At 42.3% G+C, this 15078-nt stretch overlaps 1 protein-coding gene across 1 annotated transcript in view; it reads left to right on the forward strand.

The window, feature by feature from the left end:
• The window catches only part of LOC115081057 (vomeronasal type-2 receptor 26-like), a 79562-nt gene that overhangs the window by 30823 nt on the left and 33661 nt on the right, over positions 1 to 15078 (forward strand). The window contains exon 4 of the mRNA XM_029585571.1: positions 6296 to 6455. Within this exon, the coding sequence (XP_029441431.1) occupies positions 6296 to 6455 (160 nt within the window). The remainder of the gene's footprint in view (positions 1 to 6295; positions 6456 to 15078) is intronic.

Consider the following 15078-nt stretch of genomic DNA (forward strand, 5'->3'; position numbering starts at 1 on the left):
GGCAGAGCGGAAGAAGGGACCAGCTGACCCTCGGAAATGGAGACTGAGGCGACTGCGGATGGCGGATGAAGAGACGAGAAGAGGAGCTGTGTCTTCACCACTGGAAGGTCTGTGGTTCCCCAGGAGGAGCCCGTATGGGGACCCCAGACCGCTGGGACTTAGGTGGACCTTGAGAGGTCAAGGAATCGGTGCAAGGGCTGACTGGAGCTTTGCCCTGGAAGCTCACGGTCCCCCCGGGAGGAGCCCATAGGGACCCGGACCGCTGGGACTTAGGCAGACCCTTGGAGACGGTAGTCTAGAAGGTTGAGTGCCAGAGGGTCGTCACTCACCAGTCTGAGGTCACACAACGAGGGATCAACACTTGCCAGTCCGAAGTCACACACCAGAGAATCACCGCTTGCCAGTCCGAAGTCGCACACCAGAGAATCACCGTAAGCCAATCCGAAGTCAGGAACCAGGAACACCAAGACGAAACAGGAACAAGATCCAAAGCTCAAGGAACTCACTGAAGCAAGCAGACTAGACAGCGCTGGAGGACGTTGCCAAGTCACTGAATGAGCAGAGGAAGCTTCCCTTTATACTTCCCCTGCTCAGGCTGATCAAGAACAGGTGAAGCTAGTTAAAGGGATTAGGTCCCTTTAAATCTATAAAGGAGGAGCGGCCTCATGCCTAAGGATGGTGATGGCCATCTTTGATTTCCCCCCGCGGAGGAGAGACGCCGCTGGATGCCGCGAGGGGGGAGCAGGACGGCTCCCCCTGCAGCGAACAGCACCGGGGGCCGCGCAGGAGCGACGGCCTGAGTCAGAGCCCTCTCCCGGGGCTCCTGCGGCAAAGGAACGCCACGGACAAGGTAGGGGGCCCGACTGCGGAACACAACACATTCAAGAAATATAAAGGATCCCAAAGGGAGGAGCACAAAGAAGAATATCTGGTAGAACAGAGGGAGATGAAGAAAGCAATCAAGATGGCAAAAAGTCAAGCGGAAGAAAGGATTTCCAAAGAGGTAAAGAGAGGTGACAAAACATTTTTCAGATACATCAGAGAAAGGAGAAAAGTCCAAAGTGGTATAGTGAAATTGAAAGGTGAAAAGGATCAATGTGTGGAGAGAGACGAAGAAATGGCAGAAATATTAAACAAATACTTCAGTTCGGTGTTCACTAAAGAGGACCCTGGAGAAGGACCAAGAAACTGGAGGGGAGTGGAATAAATGTAACTCCATTTACTATAGAGAATGTATGGGAAGAGCTGGGGAAACTGAAAGTGGAAAAAGCCATGGGGCCTGATGAGGTTCATCCCAGGATACTGAGGGAGATCAGAGATGTGCTGGCGGGTCCGCTGTGTGACCTGTTCAATAGATCCCTAGAAATGGGAGTCATGCCAAGTGATTGGAGAAGAGCGGTGGTGGTCCCGCTTCTCAAGAGTGGGAGCAGAGAGGAGGCTGGTAACTACAGGCCGGTTAGCCTCACCTCGGTGGTGGGAAAAGTAATGGAGTCGCTGTTGAAAGAAAGAATAGTGAACTATCTACAGTCAGGATTCACCAAGGGAAGATCCTGTCAGACAAATCTGATTGACTTTTTTGACTGAGTAACTAGGGAATTGGATCGAGGAAGAGCGCTTGATGTCATCTACTTGGATTTCAGCAAAGCTTTTGATACGGTCCCGCACAGGAGGCTGGTGAATAAAATGAGAAGCTTAGCAGTGAGTGCCAAGGTGGTGGCCTGGATTACAAACTGGTTGATGGACAGAAGACAATGTGTGATGGTAAATGGAAATTACTCTGAAGAGAGAGCGATGTTAAGTGGAGTGCCGCAAGGAACGGTGTTGGGACCGGTGAAGTTCAATCTCTTTGTGAGCGACATTGCAGATGGGATAGAAGGTAAGGTTTGTCTTTTTGCGGATGACACTAAGATCTGCAACAGAGTGGACACGCCGGAAGGAATGGAGAGAATGAGACGAGATTTAAGGAAGCTGGAAGAGTGGTCGAAGATATGGAAGCTGAGATTCAATGCCAAGAAGTGCAGAGTCATGCATATGGGGAGTGGAAATCCGAATTAACAGTATTCGATGGGGAGAGAAAGGCTGATGTGCACGGAGCAGGAGAGAAACCTTGGGGTGATGGTGTTTAATGATCTGAAGTTGGCAAAACAATGTGACAAGGCGATAGCTAAAGCCAGAAGAATGCTGGGCTGCACAGTACTCCAGGCCTCACCTGGAGTACTGTGTTCAGTTCTGGAGACCATATCTCCAAAGAGACAGAGACAAGATTGAGGCGATCCAGAGAAGGGCAACCAAAAAGGCGGATGGTTTTCATTGAATGACTTATGAGGAGAGATTGAAGAATCTAAATATGTACACCCTGGAGGAAAGGAGGAGCAGAGGTGATATGATACATACTTCCAGATACCTTGAAAGGTTTTAATGATCCAAAGACAACGACAAACCTTTTCCGTCAGAAAAAAATCAGCAGAACCAGGGGTCACGATTTGAAGGTCCAGGGAGGAAGACTCAGAACCAATGTCAGGAAGTATTTCTTCATAGAGAGGGTGGTGGATGCCTGGAATGCCCTTCCGGAGGAAGTGGTGAAGACCAGAACTGTGAAGGACTTCAAAGGGGCGTGGGATAAACACTGTGGATCCATAAAGTCTAGAGGACGTGAATGAAGAGTGGGTGGCTCGCGGGAATGACGGCTACTACCTGGAGATAATACCCTTATTCAATAAACAAACATACGGTTAATGTGACTCCAACATTGCTCTAAGCTTCAACGGCAAGAGGAAATGTAGAAAAAAGGATTTGCATTCACAAAAAAGCGGGGAGTAGCTTGCTTGTTACGGCGGTTACTACCCCAAACCAAATAAGCCTGATACTTCACTTTCAATGCATATCCAGCATAGCTCTCTGCTTCAACGGCAGGGGGAATGAAGAAAAGTGGATCTATATACAGACAACAACCAACAAGGACTGAATTACATAGTCTGGTTAAACAAATAATCATGGGTGTAGCTTGCTTATTGCAGCAGTTACTACCCCTAACTAATTAAGCTAGATATTTCACTTAGATGCAGTTCCAACACTGCTCTCTACATTAATGGTGGGGGTGGAAGGGAAATAGAACCAAAAGGTTACTAAGCGCCAAGAGTAACAGATAAGTATGAGAAAAAAAAAGTGTGAACTTGCTGGGCAGACTGGATGGGCCGTTTGGTCTTCTTCTGCCATCATTTCTATGTTTCTATGTTTCTATGAATGCCCCCGACGTATGCGGCTAGAATTTAGCTGCATATGGCTGTGAATATCGCCGGCTAGCCATTGAGACGACAACTTTTTAGTTATCCATCTAAATGGCTTTTGAGTATTGACCTCATCATTTAAAAAAAAAACAAACACAAAAAAAAGAAGGGTCAAAGAGAGAGCTGGTATCATGCTGTCAATGGGCTTTAGACAGAATCATTCTTGACATATAGATACAATCATTTAGCATTCTCTCATACCATCCACAAATTTAGATTTGCCCACGCCAAACAAAACTTTATTCATACCTCGGAAACCTTCCTATTGAAATGGAAACAACCATTTATTTGGTTTCAATGAATTCAAGCCCAAATCTGATCTTGTGCAAGGTACAGCAAAACCATTATCTTCTACCCAATGCGGTCCACGTTTCGGCATATTATGCCTGCCTCAGGGGTAATATAATAATTATTGTCTTTGGACAAAATCTGTCCCTATAGTGAAATGGCCATTTTTTCATTATTGGATACTATTAGGGACAGTAACTTTAAAACGAGTGCACGTGCACCCACATAAGCGCCCCAAATTCACCCTTTTTATATATGTGTGTGCGTTCTGTTGCTCACGCAAATGCACCCATAACGTTCCGATTTTAGTAGAAGAGTTGCTTGAGCTCGGTCCCTATATTTACGTACATGGGCATTTTAATGCGAGCAGCTCTCTTAAAATTCACCCCTTAAAGTACACTCCTCTTGATTTTCATTCTCATAAAAATAAATGATAACTCAAGAAACAAAATAATTGACAAAAAATGGGAAACTAAACGAAATAGCAAGCAAACTATGCAAAATGCCAAATTTTCCTGTGTGCCTGCCTAGCTTAAGGAAAGAATAACATTTCTGTTGGTAAAAGAGCACTGTACCCATGGAACTGGGCCATTTAAATACAAACCGCCCTCACTAAGGGTATGCTTGTTTAGGGGCATTCCCAAGGCTGGAGTTAGGCCGGAGGAGGAAACAACATGCATCATTTTGGATTTTCATATCTATGTAAGATGCTTTGGCTGTAAAAAAAAAAAAATTACCCGCAGAATTGCGAGGTGCAAATCTCTGCAGGAACCTTTTCCCAAGGCAATAATTAATGCAAATCCACATACACACTTTTGCTTTGATTATTGGTGCAAACTCCATGGAAAATCTACTCAAGGAGTTTGCATCAAGGTGAACAGCTTGATTAATGTTCCCTATCAAATACATTTTAAAAGCCTGCCACGCGTAAAAAATGGGGGTTACGTGTGTGGTATGGGCCTTGTGTGCGCCGCGTGCATTTTAGAATGGGCCCGGCCACGTGCATAACCCCCATTACGTGCAGAAGTGCCGGGCTCTGAAAAAGGGGTGGGCCGGGGGGTGTGGTCTGGGTGGGATGGAGGCCAGCCAGGACATTAGCTGCTGTCTCGGGGAAGTGCGTCCTGGCCGGCTGCCGGCACATAGAAAATGCTTCTGCTCCAGAGGAGCAGTAAGTAGTAAAATAAAAAAATTTCGCGTAGGTAGGGGTTAGGGTTCGGGATGGAGAGGGGAAGGAGAAGGAAGGTTAGGCAGGGGTGTAAGGAAGTTCCCTCCCAGTCTGCTCCAATTAAGCATCACCATGTGTAATTTGAAAATTCCCCCCCACCCCCCCGAGCATGCGAGTCGCGGTCCGCCCACACATGATCGCAGGGCTGTTAAAATCCAGTGCGCATGGACATCGGATTTTATAATATGACCACAGATGTTATAAAATTAGCGCATCCAAGTGCATGTGCCGGGAACCGCGCATGCATGATTTTGAAAATCGACCAAAAGGAAGCTTGAGAACCAGGTACCACTATTTAAATTACAAAGTCCACTGTATACAGTTTTTTCCAATGCTCACTGTACTTTTATTTTGTATGCACTGAAGAGTAAAGGACAAATTCTTTTGGGAGTGGGAGCTACAAGTCTATATTATCAACATGACCAATAACTTGTGATTTAGAATAAACTCTAGCCACTCTTAAAGGCAATAGGTTCCACATATATGTTCCCATTGCCTGAACCATCCTATCTTAAGAGGTGTATACACTCTCTATACCAACTAGTCCTACAGATGACAGGTTCTGTATTCCAGTGCCCATCCTCAGAGCCATCCAACCCTATGGGTGAAAGATTCTGTATCTATAAGCGAATCCAATGAACCATCGAGTACTAAAGTGTCTGTATCCCTATCCAGTCCTAGAATTGAATCTGTCTGTATCCCTCTGCTCATCCCTCTAAACTTGCCAGTCCTCCTCACTTCTCTATTAAATCTTTGAAAATGATATGGAACTCTCACCATCTAACAATTGTGGATTTCTTCCTGGCTTGGAAGAAAAGGGTTAATCTTTGTAGATCTACAATGGAAGGGGAAAGTAAAGGATATGAAATTAGAACAAATTTGTGTGTTTCCTCCCATACATCCCAAAGGGCACCTCAGGCTGTGATTATCAACCGTGCCCCGTTATTATACATCATGCACATAGTCATCCCGCAATGAGCAAAGGAAAGCACCTGAGTACCACCATCCCTAATTATGACTGCAGAATCACCCCACTGCAGAGAAGATATAAGCCCAGTGGCTTTAAAGACAGTCTTGTGGCGCGGTTACTCACCTGTGACAAGTTTTTCATGGTCCATTCTTTCCAGTTTCCAAACCGAGTTTGTCTGAGCTTGCTGACCTGCTCTTTTTTTTCTGCCTCTCACGCTGTCCATTTGATCTTTCTATAATTATTTTGTGGTCTCTCCTCTCTAGATCTCACTTTGTTTTTGATCTTTCGCTGATTATTTTCTCTGTCTCTCTTCCATTTGTATTGCTCTGTTTGATCTTTGGTCATTTTCCTGGTCTCCTCTCTCCCTCTATATTCCACTTTGCTTTATTTTTTTCTCTTTCCCTTAATCTTCTGTTTCTTCTGGGCTTGCTGTGTGCTAATGTTGAATCCAGAGGCTTGTGCAAGAGTGATAGAAAATGAGACTTTTTGCTTGCCTACTAGTTCTGCTGCTCACTCTTCCCATAGCAGAAGTCATTGACTCAGGATGCAAGCTGGAGCTGCAGGAGGTGACAGCCTTCTCCATGGATGGAGACTTTGTCCTGGGGTTGATATCTGTGGCTCATGCTGGCATTGTTTACCCCATGCTTAGCTTCAGAGAGACCCCTCAGCCAGCACGCTGTGAAGAGTAAGACCTACTGAGTGGGAAAACTATAGATTAGTAGTGTGAAAGCATGCTTATCCACTAGCTGGTAATAAACTATGCCAAATGGTGCAAAACTAAGAAGCAGCAGCCAAAGCAGGATGCATATTGGCATGAAAACATTCAGATGAGCTTTAATTTGCTTTTGTTTATTGTTGGATAAAAGCCAGCATCTGGCATAACTTGATAATTCCTTCAGTGTTATTTGGAATTTCTTTCCAGGAAAAAACCCCAAAATGAGCATGTTGTTAAACTTTTGCATATCCATTCTTTTGCTTGTGTAAGATATTTTTTAAATCATCAGTAGGTCATTGTGAAAAAGAAGAGAGAAAAATGATATGAAAGCACATTGTTTAAGTATCCAGTGGACATAGAAGCAGAAGGTGCAGCTTAGTGATTTGCAGCTTGACGTTCTCAACTGTCCTGAGTGGATAAAGGTGAACTGGTAGATATAGTATACTTGGATTTTCAGAAGGCGTTTGACAAAGTTCCTCATGAGAGGCTTCTAGGAAAAGTAAAAAGTCATGGGATAGATGGCGATGTCCTTTCATGGATTGCAAACTGGCTAAAAGACAGGAAACAGAGAGTAGGATTAAATGGACAATTTTCTCAGTGGAAGGGAGTGGACAGTGGAGTGCCTCAGGGATCTGTATTGGGACCCTTACTTTTCAATATATTTATACATGATCTGGAAAGAAATACGACGAGTGAGATAATCAAATTTGCAGATGACACAAAATTGTTCAGAGTAGTTAAATCACAAGCAGATTGTGATAAATTGCAGGAAGACCTTGTGAGACTGGAAAATTGGGCATCCAAATGGCAGATGAAATTTAATGTGGATAAGTACAAGGTGATGCATATAGGGAAAAATAACCCATGCTATAATTACACAGTGTTGGGTTCCATATTAGGTGCAACAACCCAAGAAAGAGATCTAGGTGTCATAGTGGATAACACATTGAAATCATCGGTTCAGTGTGCTGCGGCAGTCAAAAAAGCAAACAGAATGTTGGGAATTATTAGAAAGAGAATGGTGAATAAAACGGAAAATGTCATAATGCCTCTGTATCGCTCCATGGTGAGACCACACCTTGAATACTGTGTACAATTCTGGTCGCCGCATCTCAAAAAAGATATAATTGCGATGGAGAAGGTACAGAGAAGGGCTACCAAAATGATAAGGGGAATGGAACAGCTCCCCTATGAGGAAAGACTAAAGAGGTTAGGACTTTTCAGCTTGGAGAAGAGACGACTGAGGGGGGATATGATAGAGATGTTTAAAATCATGTGAATTGGTTATTTACTCTTTCGGATAGTAGAAAGACTAGGGGGCACTCCATGAAGTTAGCATGGGGCACATTTAAAACTAATCAGAGAAAGTTCTTTTTTACTCAACGCACAATTAAACTCTGGAATTTGTTGCCAGAGGATGTGGTTAGTGCAGTTAGTATAGCTGTGTTTAAAAAAGGATTGGATAAGTTCTTGGAGGAGTAGTCCATTACCTGCTATTAAGTTCACTTAGAGAATAGCCACTGCCATTAGCAATGGTAACATGGAATAGACTTAGTTTTTGGGTATTTGCCAGGTTCTTATGGCCTGGATTGGCCACTGTTGGAAACAGGATGCTGGGCTTGATTGACCCTTGGTCTGACCCAGTATGGCATTTTCTTATGTTCTTATGAGTCAGAGTTGGAAAGGTGGCCTAAAAAGAAAAAAATGTTATAGACAGGTTTATACAAAAGACTGTTTAAGAGAGATGGAACTGGGAGGGTAAATGAGACTGATTAAGGTTCAATTTCCTTTAAAATCAAAGGGATACCTTCACGGTTTTTTGAGTTTTTTACTGTGCTTATGATAAGACTTTTCGAGCCAAAGTATTTAAAAATGAATGAGGCAGGTTCTTAGCTGTCAGTTGTGTCAATTCACACAGGGACGGAGAAGAGTCAAAATCAATGATGAGTATCTGGAAACTCAGAAGGCTGCAGAACATGATGTGTCATAATCTTTCTCCATGCTAGAAACTGTACTTATGTAAATTTAATTATTGAGGCAGTACAAATCCTTTCATTGAACAGAGGAGAGTGAGTGGGAGGTTTTCACAAAGAAACTGAAGTATTTATTTATTTATTTTGTTTTTTTATATACTGACATTCTTGTAGAAATTACAAATCACACCGGTTTCCAGAGAACAAAAAACTTTGCATGAGAGCATTACATGGAACAAAGTGACAAGTAACAATATTGAGCTAACATCATTCTCAAAGTAAATACATCATTCTCAAAGTAAATACAGAGTATAATTCAACATTTATTAACTAAATAAAATTTAGAAACAAAATATTTACAAATGGGAGTTTATAGTTTCTTAATAGCTTTATGGCTAATCATAACTAAAGAGACGGTGTTACGTGTTGGACCAGTTGGTCAAGGTTGGTCATTGTTGTAAGAGGAATCTCAATCAGGGAATGCTAATTTGAAGAGCCATGTTTTAAGTTTTTTCTTGAAAGACAGGGGACATGGATCTTGTCTGAGATCTGGGGGAAGAGCATTTCAATTTGAAGGGCCGGCTGTGGAAAGTGTTTGTTTACTACCAGGGGTTTTCGCTAGTGGAACGTGTAGTGTACCTTGATAGGCTCCTCTGATTGGTCTATTCGGGTTATGGAAACGTGGTTGAATGGTAAGCTCAATAGGGGAGAGGTTGTGTACAGCTTTGTGAGTTATAGTAAGGACTTTGTAGAGGATCCTGTATTTGATTGGCAGCCAGTGGAGGATGTATAGGATGGGGGAGATGTGATCTCTTTTCTTTGTATCTGTCAGTATTCTGGCTGCAGAATTCTGCAGCATCTGTAGTGGTTTGATGGTGTTTGCAGGGAGGCCGATGAGAAGAGCATTACAGTAATCGACTTTTGAGAAGATAATAGATTGGAGTACCAAGCGGAAGTCATGAAAATGTAGGAGGGGTTTCAGCTTTTTTAGTACTTGTAATTTGAAAAAGCATTCCTTGGTGGTGTTGTTGATGAATTTTTTGAGATTAAGTTGGTTGTCCAAGAGAACGCCGAGGTCCCTTACGTGGGGTGAGTAACTGAGGTTTGAGGGAGGTGATGTTGTTAGAGTATTGATGAGAGGGTTGTTGGGATCTTGAGATATGATGAGGAGTTCTGTCTTGGTAGTGTTTAGGACTAAGTTTAGACTGGAGAGGAGTGTTTTTATTGACTGGAGGCAACTGTTCCAGAAGCTTATAGTTTTCTGTAGAGATTCCGTGATTGGTATGAGAATTTGTATATCGTCTGCATAGAGATAGTGGGTAAGATTCAGCTTAGAGAGGAGGTGGCAGAGCGGTAGAATGTATATGTTGAAAAGGGTTGGTGAGAGGGATGATCCTTGAAGGACACCATAGTTGGAGGTGACTGAGTGAGATTCTTTATTGTTGATTTTGACCTTGAATGTTCTGTTGCAAAGGAAGGATTTGAACCAGTTGAGTGCAGTCCCAGTGATACCTATATCTGCAAGACAGTCTATGAGAGTTGTGTGTTTGACGGTATCGAAGGCTGCTGACAGATCTAAAAGCGCCAGTAGATATGGTTGTCTTTTATCCATGTTCATGAAGATGGAGTCTGTGAGAGAAATTAGTAGTGGTTCTGTGTTCATGGATTTCCGGAATCCTAATTGAGAGGGGGCAAGAATCTTATGTTCCTCTAGGTACTCCGAAAGTTGATTATTAACGATCTTCTCCATAAGTTTGGCAATGAGGGGTAGATTGGCAATGGGGCGGAAGTTCGCAGGGTCATCAGTTGGCAAGTTAGGTTTTTTTAGAAGAGGTTTTAGAGTGGCGAGCTTTAGTGAGTCTGGAACTAATCCTTGGGTAAGGGAGCAGTTGATAATAACTGCGATAGGTTTAGCAATTGTGTTGGGTATGGCAAAGAGGAGGTTTGAGGGAATGATGTCTAATGGGTGTGAGGAGGGTTTGAGTTTCTTCAGGATGCTTTCAATTTCAAGTGAAGAAGTAGTCTCGAAGACTTTGAGGGTTGCAGTTCGTTGTGGGGGAGAGGAGTGAGGCGGCGGTGATGCTGGGTTGGATGAAGATAGTGGGTCGATAAGGTTGATGATTTTGTTCTCGAAGTATTTTGCAAGCTCTATGGCTTTACTAAGAGTTTGGTCATCTGGGAAAGTCGGAGGGGTGGGTTTAGTGAGGGCCGAGACTTAGGAGAACAATGCTTTGGAGTCAAAGATGAAGTGGTGGATTTTTTTGGCGAAGAAATCTTTTTTTGTTTTGAGAATTGTGTTTCTGTAGGTGTTTAGGGTTGCTTTGTAAACAGCCAGGATGCCAGAAGAGGGGTTTTTTTTGCCATTTGTGTTCTTTATTTCTAAGGTCTTGCTTAAGGGACTTTAGTTCATGTGTGAACCACGGTTTCCTGTTGTCCGGAGGAGTGTGTAGTACTTTTGTGGTGAGAGGACATTTTACTTCTGCCACTTGGTTAATTATTTTGAACCAGGACGAGGTGGCAGTGGTTGCATCTGATAGGTCCAGATGTGTCAGTTCCTTTGCCAGATGGTCACTTAGGAGATCCAGAGAACAGGGTTTTCTGATTTGTATAGTAGAATTTGGGAAGGAGAGTGGAGGGTGGTGTAGGATCTCGAGAGAGGTAGTGATGATCTGATGGTCCGACCATGGGACGGGAGAACAGGTGGGTATGGACGAGAGCGAGATGCCTTCATTAATGAAGATTAGGTCCAGTGTGTGGCCTGCTTTATGAGTAGGGGTGTTAACGATCTGGGTGAATCCCATGTAGGCGAAGGTAGATAGGAGGGTCTCACAGTTGGCAGAGTGTGGTAATGTGTCCACGTGCAAATTAAAGTCTCCCATTATTATTGCTGGTGTGTCTGGTATGAGGTGTTTTGCAATGTATTCAATAAGGGGAGAGGGGTCAGCCTCTAGTAATCCTGGTGGAGCATAGACAAGGCAAATTTGGAGGTGACTGGATTTGAAGAAGGTGCATTCCAAGTTGGAAGCTGAATTAGAGTGTTGCAGTGATAGCCTTAAACCTTTTTTTGCTGCTAGAAGGATGCCGCCTCCTCTTTTTTTGAGTCTTGGGATGGAAAAGATGTCATAGATTTGCGTGGGTAGTTGATTTGTTAGAACCGAGTCAGTGGTTTTTAGCCATGTTTCTGTGATTGCACAGATGTCTGGTTTAGATTCAAGGAGGTAGTCAAAGATATAAATAATGCGTAGAAAGCATTTATTAGTGGAAAGGATGTTTTAAAACAAGAGATCATAATAGGCTCAAGAGTAGCAGAAAGTTGAAACCGCATCAGAATTCGGGACAGAATAAGATAAGCTGACATAATCTTTAGCTGGGGAGAAGAGAAGAGAACGCCAAAGATCAAGTGAGTTCCATGGTTTTGCAACAGGAAAGAAAGTGGATCTCACAAATCCATCTTGTGAGATCCATCTCACAATCCCTATCAAACCATTATATTCCAGGTTTCTGCATTTCTTACAGTTATCTGCCATCAGGCTTCTCTGTTTCTTTGTTGCTTTATAGCAACTTTGTGAGCACAGTGTGGTCCCTAGATCAGACAGCTAAAGATCTGGTGAAATGAAAGCAAGTTTAGAATAATTCCCATTGGAGGTGTTTATGCTAGTGAGATATTTTTCATGAGAAGGAAAAATAGTGTGAGAAAATGTGCTGGCTGGCCTAAGGCCATGCTGTCAAAACTTTTGAGACACCTCAAGTATGCTTTGCCTTTTTGGTACAAAGTCAATTTTGGGGTTCAAATTAAATAATTCTCTTAGAACTGTTTTTATATGCTTCCACTAGTTCATTAAATTAATATATGTGTTTGTATGCATGTGAGAACTCACGTTTTAGCACGATAAGCACAGTGATTAATTATTGAGTCTACCTTTTTGTCAGTGATGTAGGTCATTGCTATTATAAGGGATGGTAACTTTTAAACAGGCGCATGGGTGTAAATGTGTGCACATTTGCCGGCTCAGTCCAGAGACGTATTCATTTTACAACATACGCATGTATAAGTGTGTATGTTATAAAATAGACTGGATTCATGTACATGTGTGCACAATTTTAATGGATGCGCGCATGTGTAAGTGGGGGAATTTTACAAGGTTCATGTGCTGACGCCATAGGTAGTTTTCCCAGTTCACCCAGTTAAGGGATAGGACTTCTCAACCCCTCCCTAGCTTAATAGTCTCCCTTTCACCCTGTGAGCACCAACCCTTAAAACCCCACTGACTAGCCTAGTCTTTCTAATTGTATTACTTACAAGCTATCCATTGCAATAATAGTTACGTGGCACGTAAGTATTTATGTGCACATCTCTTGACCTTCCCCCAATCCGCCCCGCCCCTTTTCAAAACTTTTGGCTTGTGCTAACAGCGGGAGATATGCGCATCCATGAGCAGCTTATAAAACCCATTCGGCGTGCGCCAACCCAACTTCTGCGAGTATCTCCTGATTTTAGTACGCGCAAGGCTTTTAAAATTCGCCTTTATCATGTGTATAAATATATACATAGATAAAATTACTTAACACAAACAAACAAACTTATTATTACGCAAAACTGTTAGAATTCTGTTTCATTTTGTATGATCTTAAAGAAAGATAAGAATTGTGTGTGCTGCTCAACGCACTATGGGGGTCATTTTCAAAGGAGTTACGCATGTAAATGTGACATACTATCGTAGCAATTTTCAAAAGCTATTTATTCGAGTAAAGTACACTTACTTGAGTAAATCCTATGGACAATTCAATGGCATATATTGTAGCAATTTTGAAAAGCCCACTTACTTGAGTAAAGTGTATTTACTCGAGCAAAAACCAGTTTTGCTCGAGTAAATGCTTTTTAAAATCTACCCCTTTACGAAATATACTCATGAAATTTACTTTTAAGCAAATTAAATAGAAGCTGACAGCAATTAAATTGTATGCTGATAGCAAAAAGGATTTATGAAATGCACGATATCAGATGTCATTGGTAGGTAACATTAATTTGCCGCATAAATTAGCATTTCAGCCAGCTGAACAGGAAGAGATTCTTTTTTTTTTTTTTTTAATATTTATTAAATTTTTCAATAATTAAACAAGAGTTTCAGGATTTTTCCATAATACAATAAACTTATATCCATCCTTACTTCCAGGAAGATACATTACTTTACACAATATACCAAAAGGATTTCACAATAAACTCCTGCAATCATTACTATGAAAATGTTAAGGAATGTAAAGGGGAGATCCAAGACAATATACAAGAGCATTATTTCCATCATTTAAATTATAAGAAATCAAAAAGGAGAGTTTGCATAATCATTACTGCCCTACTCTAGGATTCAGCTCTCTCAGCTTCAAAATTATCAATATAGGAACGCAATTGTGAAGGATCGTAATACACATATCTGTTATTATTAATATATATTAGACATTTGCAAGGATATCTAATTGTTATTTTGGCCCCCAGTTGTCTGGCTTCTTGGCACATCTGTAACATCTGTTTTCTACGTAACTGTGTACTTCTTGCAATATCCGGGTATATTCTAATTTTTTCATCAAAAAACAACTTTTCTCTATTACGAAGAAAGCACTTTAAAACTGAATCTCGATCTCCAGAAAAAAACAAAAGTACACATTACAGTTCCACGATATTCCAACTGCTCCATTGTAGAGGATTCAAGAATTGCCGTCAAGTCATCCCCTATATTAATAGGGGGATTTTGTTCCTGTTGAGACGGTTCAGTTGTTTTCTTAACAAAATAAATACTTGAAACAGGTGGTATAGCCTCTGTTGGAAATAAAAGAACTTCCATCAAGTATTTTTGAATATATCTCGCAATGATGTCTATTTTATAGAAGGAAAGTTAAGTAACCTAAGGTTTAAGTATCTTTACGAGTTTTCTAGATCTTCCAACTTTCTCATTGTAATTGCTTCACTTTGTATTAACTTTGCTTGAACTTCTTGAATTTTAATTACATTATCTTCAACTTCTTTAAGTTTCTTCTCATGAGAATCCAGAACAGGTTTTAACTCACTATCTTTTTGTTGTAAGTTTGTTACTGCCACAGTTAAAGTCGAGATTGCCTTTTCCAGCGCAACCAAGGCATTCCATACAATGTCTAAGGTTATTACTTGTGGCCTTGATAATTTAAAGCTGGGTTCAAGGCTTACCTCCTGCCTCCGGCAGACCTCCGAAATCCTAAGCATTTCCTCTGCCGGTTCCTCTCCCCCTCCGGTGGTTCTTGCAGCCGTGCTCTCAACTGCCCCGACCTGCATGGCGGATCTTAGCTGTTTATTCTGCTCTCCTCGAGCGTCCGTTAGCACTGCTGCCCCAACGGTTTCAGGCCCAATCGCAGCCACATCCGCCTGTTCCTCTGCCGGACCTTCGGGTCGCACGGTCCAGGTCTGATCGAGGGTCTCACCGTGGATAGGGGGGGAGGGAGTGTTGGGCGCCCCAGGACTCAGCGATGTTGATGTGTCCAATGGCATCTGGGTTTGCCCTGTACCCGGCGCCTCCGCGGACCCTCTCTCTGGAGTTGAAGTTATTGCCGCGCCGAAGAAACCCTCAATCGTCGGCTGAAGGGGACCCGGTAAG

Source organism: Rhinatrema bivittatum, chromosome 19 (genome assembly GCF_901001135.1).
Source record: "Rhinatrema bivittatum chromosome 19, aRhiBiv1.1, whole genome shotgun sequence".
Taxonomy (NCBI): Eukaryota; Metazoa; Chordata; class Amphibia; order Gymnophiona; family Rhinatrematidae; genus Rhinatrema; species Rhinatrema bivittatum.